The following is a 16664-nucleotide window of genomic DNA, read 5'->3' as shown; positions in this document are numbered from 1 at the left end:
CGCACAGTAAAATGTCGTTTAATCCCTTCATCCTGGCACACTTTAAAGAAAGGATCTGAAGTGTACTCACCACCATTATCTGACCGAAGAGTCTTAACTCTCCTTCCCGTTTGAGTCTCCACCATTTTCTTCCATTTCAGAAAGATATCAAGGACCTCATCCTTGTGTTTCATCATGTACACCCATACTCGTCTTGAGAAATCATCGATAAAAGTAACAAACCAACGATTACCTCCAAGAGATTCATTCTTTGAAGGTCCCCATACGTCTGTGTGAACATAATCAAGAATCCCTTTTGTATTGTGTACCGCAGTGCCAAACTTGACTCTTGTCTGTTTTCCAAGAACACAATGCTCACAGAACCCATGCTTCCCAGTCTTGGCGCCTTTTAATAGACCTTGCTTGACCAATCCTTGCAAAGCCTTTTCACCAGCATGCCCTAAACGCATGTGCCAAAGTCTGGAATTATCTGCTTCATCATCTTCTATGCTTTTGGAAACAGCTACTATACCAGTAACAGTAGATTCATCCAGGAAATATAAGTTTCCTTTTTTCATGCCTCTTAAGACAACTAATGCACCACGGATTGCTCTCAGGACTCTACTATGCATGATAATCTTATAACCATTGGATTCTAGGACTCCAAGTGAGAAAAGATTTTTTTTCAAGTCATGTACATACCATACCTCTGTTAGTGTCTTGACTACCCCATTATGCATTTTTAGATGGATAGTCCTAATCCCTTTGATCTCACAAACATCGTCATTACCCATCAATATAACTCCTTCATCGAACTCCTCGAGTCTTGAGAATAAGTGCTTATTAGGGCACATGTGATAGGAACATGCAGAATCAAGAATCCATTCACCAGAATGGTTTTCTGGTGATGAGACCATGAATGCAGAGTCTCGTTCATCCTCATCTCGTGCAACGTTCACAGTTGGTTCATCTTTTTCCTTATTGCCCTTGATCGGACAATCTTTCTTCCAGTGTCCCTTTTTATGACAAAAGGCACACTCATCTTTTGCAAGATATCGTCTGTTTGATGATTCTCCTCTGGATTTTGAGCGAGATCTCTCTTGCCCTCAAAATCTCTTGGGGTTTGTTCTGCCTCTAACTGTTAATGCTTTTGACGTTGACTCCTTATGAACAATCTGATCCTTCTTCCGGTACTCATTGTTCACCAAAACATTGGACACATCAATGAATTTAATTTTTCTTTACCATACAGTAAAATGGTGACAAGATGTTTATATGTGTCAGGTAGTGAATTCAATAACAATAGAGCTTTATCTTCATCATCAATTTCCACATCTAAATTCTTCAAATCAGCTATCATTTTATTGAAATCATTCAGATGCTCATTCATAGAAGTACCTTTCTTGTGCTGAAAGCGGAAGATCCTTTTCTTCAAGTAGAGACGATTCTCTATACTCTTCTTCATAAACTAGTCCTCCAGTACTTGCCATAATTCCTTTGCAGAGTTTTGTTCTGAAAAGGCGTACTTCTGATCCTTTACAAGACAAAGTCGGATGGAACTGCAAGCTAACCGATTTATCCTTTCCCAGCTTTTATCCTTTCCCAACTTTTATCATCCAAATCCTTCAGCTTATCTTCTATAGTGAAATTCAAATTCATTTAGACAAGCATATCCATGACTTCACATTTCCACATGCCAAAATTACCCTTCCCATCAAATTTCTCCACCTCAAATTTGGTACTCGATACCGGGCTATATTGTGGAGGGATACTAGCATTTCCTGCAAATCTTTCTTCTGGAATATCAGCCATTAGGACATCTTTGGATTACAAATGGACTCTTGAAATTGTTAAAACACGCACTTTTATTCTTAAAAGAGCCAAAACAGTAACTTTGGTGTGCTGTTTCACAAAAGGACACCATGGTTGCGTCCGGAATGGTTGAAAATGCTAGGAACCAACTTGACTCGGCCTAAAACCGGTCAAAAAATCACTGAGTTGGCCAAAAAACCAATCTGACCGAGTTGACTCAGGGAAAGAATATTTTGTCTTTGATAAAGAATATTCTATCACGGGAATATTCTTTTACTATCAACAAAATATTCTTATATTGTCAAGAGAATATTCTGTCACTGTTAGATGACGTGTCTGATGACATGACAATGTGAACCCTCTGTTGATGACGTGGATGGTGACTTAGGGCCAACGTGTCAGATGACATGGCTGTCTTCTCAGGTGAAAATTTCAGCATTATCTGGTTTTTCCGGCAGATTTCTAGCGAAACTTCGGCAAGCTCTATAAGGCTTGTTTCAACTCCGATTTTGATGATCTTTATATCTCTAGATTCGTATCGACGAGAGGAATCTCCACAAGTGGTCAAAATCAAGATCTAAGAACTTTGAAAATTCTACAACTTTGAACAGAGAGCTGAAAAACGTGTTTTTTCAATGTTCTAGCTTCCCTAAGGCTCTGATACTAATTTGTTGCGCATGATGGACCAAAAGAAAACACAAATAAAAAACACAAACAAGCAAATTTACATGGTTCCCCAAAACCGGATACGTTTACAGAGACAACAGATTGTATATTATTAGAGGAATGATACAAACACTCAACTCAACCCAGTACAATCCCACAAAACCCGGTGTTTCACTTTTACACTTGGTGTTTCTTTCAAATCTACACTTTCTCACTCTCACAGTTGTACTTACCACACTTTCACCTCTTTTGCTCTCACCACTTACACTACACTTGCCTTACATTGCTCTCTCTTTAACTCTATTTATAGGAGAGCCTTGGTAGCTTGGTTAAGGGTGGTTGATAGTGGTTGAATAGTGGTTGGAAGTAGTTGACAGTGATTGTTAAAGAAGAGGGTGGTTGATGATAAATAAAAAAAATATTAACAATTTGTAAATGTTAATAATTTGCTACAAGTCTGCCCTTCGCGACCCAACGATATTCTACCTGTACAATGATCTCCATCTAGGTAAAAGGATGGGAATTCATTTTACTAATAGTGGGACCAAGGTTAGTTTCCTGCCTCGTCAGGTGGCGGAGTCTATACCATTTTCGAGTGACAAAATATATACGAGAGATTTTGAACTACTTTGCACTACAAGTCAACTCAAAAGAGGCTCGGGTCATCAGAGATGAAATAGGAGGATGTGAGGAGCCAAACATGGAAGGAGAAGAAAAATTATGTGCTACATCTCTGGAGTCATTAATTGATTTTAGTGTTGAAAGGCTTGGCCAAAATGTTCGGGTACCCTCCACTGACGCAGGCATGAAGCAAGAGTATACTCTTTCGGCCAAAGCGACAATGATTGGAGATCATAAAGCAGCAGTGTGTCATAAGATGAGATATCCTTACGCAGTGCACTATTGCCATGTAATCGCAGACACAGAAATTTATGAGGTTCCTTAGTGGGTGCTGATGGCACAAAAGTGAAAGCTGTGACAGTTTGCCACCTCAACACATCAGCTTGGAGTCCAGACCATATGGCGTTTCAAGTTCTCAAAATTAAGCCAGGACCAGCTGTTTGTCACTTTCTCGATAGTGATACTCTCGTTTGGGTGCCAACGAAGGGATAAAGATACGACTCCATGACAATATGTCAAAGCCTGGTCTTGATAAAAGGCCTTAATAAAATTTGCTGCCTTGTTGTCATAGCTATTTGTAATATGTATGTACTCCCGTTCCCTCCCCTGTTGCATGTCTTCCCTGTTTGTGTTTGTAATGCATATGCACCCCCCAGCCCTATTGTGTTGATCCCTTAAGAATAATAAAGAAACATGACACTTACAAAAAATACGAATCACCCCGGCAACTTGGTATATATGCTTTAGAGATCCCATAATCAATGGAAGGAACCTCGGTCAAGAAATAAAATAAAAAAACAAAAAATTGTAAACATAAAAAGAAGAAGGAATTTCGACCGTAAGAGAGTGATATATAAAACCATTCTTCGTACTTCAATTGATAAATTAAATTTTTGAATTGAAATTCTTTGATATGATATTAAGATTTAATAATTAAATAATTACAAATTTGAATATCACTATATTCATTATTAGAGTCGGATTAAGGTGGATAGTAATGGTGAGTAGAAAACCTCAAAGAAAGCTGTACTAGGTGAAGGAAATACAACAAATCTTTTAGTAGCTGAGTGGAGACACTATAGGTGACCTGAGGTACCAAATAAATGGTGGGGTGCTGCTGTACAAGGAAGGAATTTATAGCTATAAAACATTTCCCCTCAACTCAACAATCATGTAGCATATATATGACAATCCAATAGTAGGTCATTCAGAAATAACCCTAAGCCAACCGATTTTTGTTAGGTGGGAATGAAATTTAAAGTAAAGGAATATATTAGATAATGTGAGGCATGTCAAAGAGCCAATGAAAGAAGTATAAAATTCAAAATAAAAAATGAAAAAAAAAACACAAAGAAAATAATAAAATTACTAAATCTAGGGGTTTTGAGCAAGATTTTTGATATCTAATAAATTAACAATACATGTAGTGATGTAGTGGCTATTATAAAAAAAAAATCTTTAAAAACTCTTGTAAAAATTTCAACCTGATCTAATGTTGGAATAAATAGTTATAACCCCTTTGATCCTTTATTTCGGTTTGGTACAACTAGACCTTCTCTTAGTCCTAAACATGCCCTATTAATTTATAAGCGGATATTCTAGGTCATCCAAATAATATATTAGGAGTATATTTTTATTTAGTTATGATAAAATTATACATGATTACTTAGAATCATTTGTTATCACAAACTTTACTACATCTAATACCTTAATAAAAAGAAGAAGATATAACCAAATGACTATGTCATCTTCTCTAAGAATTTCTTGTTTGTACTAAAAAACTAATTGCTTGAATTCATATTTAATTTCAACAAATTCATGCAAAATCTTTAAATTCAATAATTTACTCATTAAAATCCAACCTATCTACAAATCAATGAAAAACATTATTGATCAAAACTTATCCTAATTCATATTGTTTTCATGTTCATTTGCATTAAATGAACTCTAATTATATAAATTCATGGTAATTTATTATAAACCAATCAAAACCTTTAATTTCAACAATTTAGTTGACAAATCACTACAAGCATAATTGATGTTATTTCCATGCTCATTGTTAAAAATCAACCCTAATTTTATAAATTAATGGATGTTAACACAATTCAATCAAATTGTAATTTTAAACAAACCTAATTTGTAAATTAAACCTTAATTTCAAGCAAGCACAAATTAAACATAAATTAACTATAAAAAACACTTAATTAATACAAATGTAGTTTGTTTACATAGTATTTTTCTACTAGGGAGTGGTGGAAGTCTATGCTCGTGACTTGAAAAGTGGTGTAGGGTTTATACTTTATGGATGGTGATTTTGACACTAAACTTGGTGAGATGGGAAGGGTGATTTTGACATAAATTAACTATGAAAAACACTTAATTAATACAAATGTAGTTTGTTTACATAGTATTTTTCCACTAGGGAGTGGTGGAAGTCTATGCTCGTGACTTGAAAAGTGGTGTAGGGTACATACTTTATGGATGGTGATTTTGACACTAAACTTGGTGAGATGGAAAGAGTGACTTTTAGGTGTATAAAGGTATTTTGTTTTTGAAATAAATTTTATGGTTGTGATTTAAAAAAATATTTTTAATTATTATTAATTGGATTTAAACACTTAAAAATTAAAATTAAAATTTATATATAATAAAAGAAATATATAAAATATTTAAATATAATAAAACTATTTACAAAACTCAATTAAAACATGTATAAAAACTGCTGCATAAAACTTACATAAAATACATTTTCCTTATTACTAAATATATTATTGTATTTGTTTCACCACTAACATGAAAACAAACCAGGTTAAACTAGCGGGCAACAAACACGCTATAAAGCTAGGACGGCAGTATCAATAAGTTTTTTAGAAAGAAAGAATATAAACAGCTAGTTTTTTATAAAGAGAAAAGCTACAATGGTGGTAGAGAAAAACAAACCAGGTTAAAATACAATTTAAAATTATAACATTCAATGGATATAATCTTTTTTTTGGTAAGTATTTAATGGATATAATCACCATATCTAAACGTGATATTTTTAAATATCATAATTGTGAATTATCAAATATATAAAGTATACTATATGACTAATTATTTTTTAAACTATACAATTTTTTGGTCAATATTTCTAATTTTCCTCGCTAATATACAAAGTATGCTATGTGACCTATTATCGCGTCTTGAATGCCGGGCAGACAAAGACAGGAGTGAGGGAAGGCGTGGTCACTATCAACCCCACACACTTGCACCGCCCGTAAGAGAGAGCGCAAGGACAAAGCTGCCCTCACTGCCTCGAGCAAGCAGCGCTGACAGCTCTGTCAGCGAGCGTCAAAAATGGAAGGAGTCGATTGCAAAATGATATGCCTCATTCCTTGAGCAACCCCATTTCTCTCTCTCTCTCAAGCCCTATTGGCTACCAAGCAGACCTTGTGTCTTTGAGCTTGTCTCTACCTTTGACTTGTCAACTTCTCACTTCACACGCGTGTTGTTTTGCAGGATATAAACAAATTTACCTCCATAAATAATGTCACTTGCTCACTTCTTCATTATCTTCAAAAAATGTCTCCAGCCAATTCCCAATTCTTGTGCACTGCTCCTCCTTTTCTTTCTTACTCTCTCCCTCTACATTACCTTCTCCACCGCTGCCAATACCATCGATGTATCTCACACGACAGTGGCTGTGGCCGCTGACAATATACTTTTTATGAGAATACTAGCCTGTAAATCTGATAAAATAAAAGATAAAAAACATGATAAAATAAAAAATAAAACATACAAGAATTTACATGATTCATCAAATTAAATTACATCCACATGCAAATATATAAAAATTTTACTAAGTAATGTGAAAATACAACTTCTTTTTAATAATAAAAGAATAACCGAAATCTTTTTATTACTAGAAAAAAAGATCTCACTTACTATCTCACAAATATCTCATAATTTTATGAGATTATTCTCTCCTTATCTGTTATATATAATATTTGAATGTTTGGATGCATTATCTATTTATAAACAAATATGTATATAAGATAAAAAAGTAGCAAGTATAATTTTTCATTAAAGTGTAAAAGTGTAAAAAGAATAGCTTCACACCTTTAGCAAAGAAAGTTGCCACCTTCCTCCCTAGCGATATTTCTCCACGTACTGAGAAGTATTGGTACTCAAGGTTGCCCAACCCTCCATTGTCAAAAGCCCTGGAATATCTTCTACAACCTGGTCATTATCCTTCAATCACCAGAGAATTCGCTAATGAAAACGTAAGTGCTACTGTTATCCAAAGAATCTATAGAAGAGTTTACAAACGAGGTTATAAAAGAGGCGATAAAAAACCCCTAAAGTCTGCCCTCCCTGACTCAACGATATTCTACCAGTACGACGATCTCCGTCCAGATAAAAAAATGAAAGTTCTTTTTACGGAGAGTGGAACCAAGGTTAGTTTCTTGCCCCGTCAAGTCGCAGAGTCTATACCATTTTCGAGTGACAAAATACCAGAGATTTTGAAGTACTTTAAACTAGAAGTCAACTCAAAAGAGGCTCAGCTTATCAGAGAAGAAATAGGAGGATGCGAGGAGCCAAACATGGAAGGAGAAGACAAATACTGTGCTACATCTCTAGAGTCATTAATTGATTTTAGTGTTGAAAGGCTTGGCCAAAGTGTTCGGGTACTCTCGACCGAAGCAGGCAAGAAGCAAGAGTATACGGTTTCAGCCGCAGTGAGAATGATTGGAGATCATAAAGCAGCAGTGTGTCACAAGATGAGATATCCTTATGCAGTGCACTATTGCCATGTAATCGCAGACACAGAGGTTGATGAGGTTCCATTAGTGGGTGCTGATGGCACGAAAGTGAAAGCTGTAACGGTTTGCCACCTGAACACATCAGCTTGGAGTCCAGACCATATGGCGTTTCAAGTTCTCAAAATTAAGCCAGGACCTGCTGTTTGTCACTTTCTAGATAGTGATACTCTCGTTTGGGTGCCAAATAAGGATAAAAAAATGACTCCATGACCATAGGTAAAAGCTCGGTATTGATCAGCAGATCAGGGCTTTAATAAGTTTGCTGCCTTGCTGTCGTTGCTGTTTATAATATGTATGTACTTCCGTCCCTTCCCTGTTGTCGTAGCTGTTTATAATATGCATGCACTTCCGTCTCTTCCCTGTTGTCGTAGCTGTTTATAATATGCATGTACTTCAGTCCCTTCCCTGTTGTCGTAGCTGCTTATGTTTGTCATACACACGCACCCCTTCACCCTGTTTTAGTGTGGAAGCCCTGGTTTCCTTAAGAAGAAGGTGATCCAGAAAAACCAGCCTTATCAGGTATTCACATTCAGAAGTACAGTTGCAATTTGGTATATATGCTTATAAAATGTGATCCCATAATCAATGGAAGAAACCTCGGCCAATAACTAAAAGAAAAAACAAACGAACATATGTATACATATATAGTGGAAGGAATTTGCACTGTGAGAGATTAATATAAACCATTTAGATTAAGTTTTAAGATTTATATGTTTTTAACATAGTATCAAATTCTTATTAACTAAGTAGTTAAGAGTTTACATCGAATGTCGGCATACTCGTTTTCTTTACTTAAATTAATAAAACTAAATATAAAATAATAATAATTCTGTATAAGTTTCAAGTAAAAAAACTTTCATTGCACTGCTGCACTCTCTGCCGTCCATGAACTGGTCATGAAAAATAGTCTTATAGTGTTGTATCTGCCATATAAGAGAATAGATATGGTGACCCTACAAGGCGGTTTAAAGAATCATAATTTTGAAAAAGCTTAAGGACAGTCTGAAAACATAAATTACTAGCATGATGCTTGACTGAAACAGAGGGACCAGATGGCGATGACAGGTTATCGCACACCAGAAACAGCGTGTTCAATCATTCAAGTTGTTTGATTATGCTATTTCAGTTGTTTTCTATAAATTAACGGTGTATTTTGTAATCGCATCCTATGAAATTACTATATATGTTCTTCAATAACTAATCAATATTTCCTCCCTGTCTTGCTTTCTCTGCTCCATAGGTAACATAAATCAATTTTTTTCTATTTCAGTTGACTCATTCCATTGAAGTCGCTACATTTTCGCCCACTTGCGGTTGCCTTTTAATTTCTATCTTCTCTTTTGGAACTTGTTTTCTCTTCATCAATTTTTTTTTTTTTTGCTTTATAAAATATCTTTGCTATTTAAATAGGCACTAAACTGATCAAATTTAGAAATGAAAAGAAATCCTAAAATAATAAGAAAAGTAGAGAAAAGAATCTGAAAATATCTAGAAAAATAAAGAAAATTGAAACAACATAGCCTGGGCTGAATTCGGGCATAGTATTCTCGACTTTCAATGAATACTAGTCATCCTTATCAGGAAACATACCTTTAGAATGCCGAGAGGGGGGGGGGGGATTATGTTCGTATTCTAACATAAATATATATAGTTTTATGCATGTAGATGTCTTAACTTTGAACATGTCAAAATCCATCCTACATTAGTTTGTCTATCTCCAACACACAACATTTTTAGCTTATATTTTGAATTTTAAAACTTTAAATATATTAATTTATTTTTATTAAAAAACTTAAATAATTTTCTAAAACTTTTATGAAGACCACTCATTCAAATTCTGATATTATTAATGACATTTTGAGCAGATAAGAAGATAAGTAAAGAGATGATTACCCACTTAATAATTAGTCATCATATCAATAGTTCTAAATTTTTTCCTATAAAAGAAGACATTTTCCATGCATTTAGACATCATGGTGTTCAGATCAAGATCATGTTCTTACTATCTTTCTTTATATTTTTGTAATTTAAATTTTGCTTTCATTAATTTCTTATTTATGCTTTATATCATAACTATGTTCTTACTTTGTTTAGTTATGTTTCTCTTCTTCATTATATTTGACTAAGTTTATTATGTAAAAATGAGAAAGGTACATTAATGGTATAAAAATAAATATAATATGAACTTAACATGGATTTAATTGTTTGATACTAATATGTTTTATATTTATTATCTTATTTACTCTTAATACCTTACTTGTTAAATGGTTAATCTAGATTTGGGTTGAACAACTTTGATACAAAAAATACTTGGCACTTTCATAACACATACTGTATGGTATAACTAACACCTGTGCTATTAAAGGTACTTGATTTATTGTTAACATAAATTATCACCATGAATACCCGACGATATTTATAAGTATTGACATTATTCAAATAAGATAATTAATGTAATCATGTTAATAATTTATAAACCATTGAAACTTTCTTTATGTGTGGTTTCTAATTGAGTAATAAGAAAAGTTAATATTATACTTATTTGAAATACTATTAGTGGATTCTCTAACCTAGATAATTTCTTTATATTTGTTTAAATCTTTACATCAATATCACATCTTAAAGTTCTCTTCAACTCATTATTATTATTCTTATTATTGTTGTTCATATTATTTATAATTTATACAGTTGATCTCCTATGGTTCGACCCTGGTCTTGCGTGGTTGTTTATTACTTCAACACTTCTACACTTGAGAGAAGACATCAATCTTTTGGTCGTGTCACTAATCACAGACCCACAAAATATTATTCCTTATAAAGTTCAAATAAATTACATTGGATGAGGTCAAAAGTTTTTGGTTCTAACAGCTTGCGTCTAAAATGAGAAAAATCCATCTCTATTATCCCTTTCCAATTAAAAATTTAAAATGTTCCTATAATCCTATTTGAAATTTAGAGAGAATTTCTTTATGTAAAACTTGACTAAGATCACACTCCATATTGAGAGGCAAATGAAAGTTCAAACAAATTGTCTTTGCAATATAGGTATTCTGATATTTTTAAATTGACCAAGGGTAGGATGAGTATTTATGTTTTCAATTGCATAATCACATAACATAACATAAATACCCTTAAGAATAATACATTGTTGGATGCCATTGAATGGTAGATTTGTATTTTTAATTATAAGGTGCTCAATAAAATAACATATTTTCCCTTATATACAAAAATATTTTGGCTACTAAAGAGGGATGTTTTGGTCTTATCCTTTTATTTGCATAGTCAAAACAACTACTTGCCTTTGGGGTTTAAATTTTTATGCCTTGAATTTGAGGGCATTTTTGTAATTACCCTTTTGGTTTTTTCATTGTTATCGGGTAACAGTGTTAACTTTTTAAATTCATAACATGAGTTACTAGACTCAAAACACACTATCTAAAAAAAACATAAAACACAATTCTTAATCAAACAACTATTAAAATGATAAAATTAAAAAAAAATATTCAACTATACAAAAGAATTAAAAATAACAATTAAAAGAAGAAGGATCAAAATTAAAAAAACAAAACAAAATAAATTTTATATTTGATTGAAGGGTAAAATGAAAATCAAAAATCAATTTAACATAAGGACCCGAAACAAATTTACATAAAAATAAAATATTATTGTTTAATCTTTATATTTATCTTACATCTTAAAGTGCTCTTTAACTCCTCCTCATCATCACCATTATTGTTGTTATTGTTGTTGTTGTTGTTCTTTTTATTTTTTTTCTTATTATTATTACTTCTATTACCACTTCGACTTGTACTATTATAATAATTATTAATATTATTATTTATAGTTTATATAGTTAACCTCATTGTGGTTCGATCCTGGTCTTGTCGGGTTATTTATTACTTCAACACTCCTGCACTTGGGAGAAGACGTCAATCTTTTGGTCGTATCAAGTTTTTGACGTCGTTGTTGAGGAGGTAAATTACTGTATAAATTATATATTTTATTTTTTTGTCTTTTCTTTTCTTTCCTTGTATCTAACTATTTTTTCTTTTTTTTTTCTTTGTTTCTTCATTCTCTTCCTATATGTGCAAGAGAGTGTGGTCACATATATTAAGTGGTAGACTTTATAGGGTATCTTCATCTTCTTTAGAAAACATGGCAGAAGAGAATAACCAATCACTGCACGATAAGAATAATGAGAACAATCATGTTAGAATACTTAGAGACCACATGAATCCAACAAGAACAAGTGCACCATCATGCATAGTCTTCCCTCCTGATGCATCTCATTTTAATTTTAAATCGGACATTATTCAACTCTTACCTATTGTTCATGGCTTAGACTTAGAAAACCCATACTTGCATTTAATAGAATTTGAGGGGATCTGTAACATGTATAATGATCTAAATTGTAGCATGAACATCATCAGATTAAAACCTTTTTCTTTTTTATTAAAAGATAAAGCTAAAACATGACTATAAAATCTTAGGCTAGGAATCATTCATGCTTGTGATGATAAGCAATAATAGTTTTTAAAGAAGTTTTTTCTCTCTCACTAAACAAACTTTTTCAAGAGACAAATCACTACTTTCACTCAAAAACCAAGAAAAATATTTTATTAGTGTTGGGATAGGTATCGAGACTTGCTTAATACTTGTCTTCATCATGTTTTTGAAATATGGAGATCAGTTTCACATTTTTATAAAGGGTTAACACCTATACATAGGCAAATGATGGAATTGATGTGCAATTAAACTTTTGAAGATAAAGACTCTAATGAAGCAATGGAGTACTTAGACTTATTAGCTGAAAATGCTCAAAATTAGGACACTACAAGAACTTATGAGATAACAAGTAAAACTCAACCTAATACATCTAGTGGAGGAATGTACAACCTTAGGGAAAATCATGACCTCTAAGCCAAGTTTGCATTTTTAGCTAGAAAAGTCGAGGTACTGGAACTTAAAAAAAGTCATCAATTAAAATCCGTCCAAGACATTGTGTGTTAAATTTATGAAACCAATAAATAGTTAATAAATGATTGTCTAACTTTACCTTCTTTTAAGAAATGCCTCCATGAACAAGCTCATACTTTTAACAGTTTTTATAAGTCTAATCATAACCTATACTCGCAAACTTACAACTTTGATTGGAGGAATCACCTAAATTTTAGTTGGAAGAGTGATACCAATAATACATAAACTTTACAACCACCATTTCAAGCACACGATAATTTTCAAAATTCTCATCGATTTACACCTCTTTCTCCACTTCCTAGAACAAATCTTGAGGAAATAATGCATATATTGATTGAAAAGCAGGAGACAATCAATACTCAACTTACTCAAACCATGATAGATTTTAAAGATATTCCTGCAAAATTCACATTTGCTTTTAGTTTTCAAGAGATAGGTTAGTTTCCATCTCAACCATAATAAAATCCTAAGGGGCAATACAATGCAAATACAAGTATTTTTATAAGCCAATACATGTATCAAGTCCAATTAGTTATTATTCTTTGCAGTGGTAAGGTTATTGAAAAACTCATTCTTGAACCTTGTGAGGATGATGACGAGTCAATCTCCGAGGGTAAGGAAGCGGTTAAACCTGAACATTGCAAGGAAAAGATTGATTCCCCACTAGCACTTCTATTTCCTTATGTAATGACCAAACAGAGGAAAGTCAGTCACAACTTTGAAACTTTCAAATAGGTAAGGATCAATATACCTTTGTTGGATGTTATTAGACATGCACCTTCTAATGATAAATTTTTGAAAGATTTGTACACTATTAAGACAAAAATGAATGTGAAAAAAAATATCTTTTTAGTCGAACAAGTAAATGTCATTCTTCAGAACAACATTGTCTTGAAATATAAAGACCCTAGACCCTATTTATCCTATAATTTCTTGTTTTATTAAGGAATATAAAATTGAAAGAACATTATTTAATCTTAGAGCTAGTGTTAATTTACTTCTATATTCAGTTTTCGAAAGTCTTAATCTAGGTGAGTTAAAACCAACCTTTGTAATTCTTCTACTTACCGATAAATCTCTAAAAGTATCTAGAGGAATAGTTAAGGATGTGTTAGTATAAGTTGATAAATTCATTTACCTTGTAGATTTTGTTGTTTTGAATACATAACTTGTTAAACCGTGTAATTCAATTCCTATTATTTTAGGACATTCATTTCTTGCAACTTCTATTGCATTGATTAATTGTAGAAATAGATTGATGAAGTTATCATTTATAAACATAAGATTAGAGATGAATATTTTCAACATTTGCAAGCAACCTGAAGATGATAATGATTTACAAGAAGTGGACATTATTGAAAAACTAGTTCATGATCAATTTCAAACCATTTCCAATGAAACCAAGATTGATGAATCTAGCGAGTTTCAAATGGTTTATATTCAGGATGAATTAAAAACACATAATTGGAGACCACAAATTGAAGAATCACCACCATTATCAATGGGGCCTGTACCTTTAAATGTCTAACCACCAAAACTTGAGTTGAAGTCATTACTATTCAATCTTAAATACTCATTTTTAGAAGAAAATAAAATCTTTTCGGTAATAATTTCTTCCAAACTCAATGCACATTAAGAAGGTAAATTATTCCAAACTTTAAAATGCACATAAATATATTAGGATGAACCATAGCTGACATAAAAGGAATTAGTCCTTTGATTTGCACACTCATAATTTATGTAGAGGAAAATGTTAAACCCTCTAGAGAAATGCAACAAAGGCTTAATCCTAATATGAAAAAAGTAGTGAAAAATAAAGTCATTAAACTTCTAGATAATGAAATTATTTATCCTATTTTTGATAGCAAATGAATAAGTCCTACCCAAGTTGTACCCAATAAGTCTAGAGTCAATGTGATAACAAATAAGAAAAATGAGTTAATTCCCACTAGAACTGTCACCAGTTGGTATGTGTGCATTGACCATAGGAAACTTAAATCAATAACTAGAAAATATTATTTTTCTTTACCTTTCATGGATCAAATCCTAGAAAGAGTGGCAGATCATGAGTTTTATTATTTTCTAGATGACAATTCAGGTTACAATCAAATTGAAATTGCATTTGAAGATAAAGAGAAAACCACAATCACATGTTCGTTTGGTACTTTTGCATGTCAAAGGATGCCTTTTGAATTATGTAATGCACTAGCCACATTTCAAAGATGCATGCTTAATATATTTAATGATATAATGGAATTGTTTCTTGAATTTTTTATGGATGATTTTTCTATTTTTGACGATTCATTTGATGATTGTTTGACTAATTTAGAAAAGGTTTTGAGCAGGTGTGAAGGGAAGAATCTTATGCTGAATTGAGAAAAATATCATTTTATGATAACAAATGGCATTGTACCTGGTCATATTGTTTCATCGAAAAGAATTGAGATTGAGAAATCTAAAATTGAGTTAATTGTCAATTTGCCAACACTAAAATCTATTAAAGATGTAAGGTCATTCTTAGGGCATACTGGTTTTTATAGAAGGTTTATCAAGAACTGTAGCATAATATCTAAACCATTGTGTAACCTTCTAACAAAAGAAAATATTTTTGAATGGACTGAACAGTGTGAAAAGGCTCTTGTTAAACTTAAAAGCTTGCTTACTTCTACTCCGATCATTCAATCTCGTGATTGGTCATTATCTTTTGAAATAATGTGGATACTAGTGATTATATCATAGGTGTTATCTTAGGAAAAAGATAAGATAAGAAACCCTATATGATTTACTATGTAAGTAAAACTTTAAATAGTGCTCAAATGAATTAAACTACCACTGAAAAGGAATTACTTGCAGTAGTATTTGCATATGACAAATATCTTGTTGGCTCACCTGTTGTTGTCTTTAGGAATCATGCAGCTTTAAAATATCTTTTTTCAAAAAAAGATTCTAAAGCTAGATTGGTATGGTGAATTTTGCTACTTCAAGAATTCAATATCACAATCAAAGACAAGAAAGACACCAAAAAATTATTGACGTAGATCATTTGTCAAGGTTGATAATAAATTCAATATCTGAGAGCAGACTAACCAATGACTACTTTTCTAATGAATTTTTACTTTTCATCTTTACATTGTTTTGGTTTGCTAATATTGACAACTTTCTTGTTCCAGGGTATTTGTCAAATCATTGGAATACTCAAGATAAAAAAAGTTCTTAAATGAAGTGAAAAAATTTTATTGGGATTGTCATAACCTAATTTTTTACCTTTTTATTTTAATTATTTTATTTACTAAAAAAATGATGAAAAACAAGTAAAAATAAAATAAATGAAGAATGAATTAAAATTTGGGTTAAGGGTAATATGATTGGAAATTTAAAAATTTAATTAAACTCTTGACTAATTTAATTAATTAAATCAAAGACTTGGAGAATTGATAAGTTTTGAGACTTAAATGAGCTTGGAATGAATTTAAATAATCAAGTTAAAGGGCTTAATTGGAGAGTTGATAAGTTTGGGACTTAATTGGACTTGGATTCAATTTAATTAATGAAATTAGAGACTTAATTGGATAAATTACAAAGTTTGGGGTTAATTGGGGGCACAATTGCAAACAGATTAAAGTCCAAGGGCTAACTTGTAAAATATGCCGAAATGCAGGGGTCCAATTACAATTCAACTAGGGGCTTAATTACAAAACTTTCCAAACTTCAAGGTCCAAAATGAAAGTTGCCATTTCCATTTGTGAACGGCGTCATTTCTGAATCGAATGCTCTACCTTCTTCATCGCTCAAGACCGTTTCAGCAGG

General features: G+C 32.3%; 2 protein-coding genes and 1 long non-coding RNA gene across 3 annotated transcripts in view; all 3 read left to right on the top strand.

The window, feature by feature from the left end:
• Nucleotides 1-8189, top strand: part of LOC105107446 (dehydration-responsive protein RD22-like) — an 11614-nt gene extending 3425 nt beyond the window's left edge. Inside the window, exons 2-3 of the mRNA XM_011001373.1 lie at nt 257-266; nt 7183-8189. Coding sequence (XP_010999675.1) covers nt 257-266; nt 7183-8090 — 918 coding nt within the window. The 3' untranslated portion in view covers nt 8091-8189. The remainder of the gene's footprint in view (nt 1-256; nt 267-7182) is intronic.
• Nucleotides 1-9098, top strand: part of LOC105107445 (UPF0481 protein At3g47200-like) — a 15757-nt gene extending 6659 nt beyond the window's left edge. Inside the window, exon 3 of the mRNA XM_011001370.1 lies at nt 8968-9098. Coding sequence (XP_010999672.1) covers nt 8968-8992 — 25 coding nt within the window. The 3' untranslated portion in view covers nt 8993-9098. The remainder of the gene's footprint in view (nt 1-8967) is intronic.
• A 7253-nt stretch (nt 9099-16351) lies between these two features.
• LOC105107444 (uncharacterized) overlaps nt 16352-16664 on the top strand; it is a 4234-nt gene continuing 3921 nt past the window's right edge. The window contains exon 1 of the long non-coding RNA XR_838879.1: nt 16352-16583. This is a non-coding gene — a long non-coding RNA (uncharacterized LOC105107444). The remainder of the gene's footprint in view (nt 16584-16664) is intronic.

The sequence above is a fragment of the Populus euphratica genome, unplaced genomic scaffold (genome assembly GCF_000495115.2).
Source record: "Populus euphratica unplaced genomic scaffold, PopEup_1.0 scaffold161.1, whole genome shotgun sequence".
Lineage (NCBI taxonomy): Eukaryota > Viridiplantae > Streptophyta > Magnoliopsida > Malpighiales > Salicaceae > Populus > Populus euphratica.
This window is presented reverse-complemented; position numbering and strand designations above follow the sequence as displayed.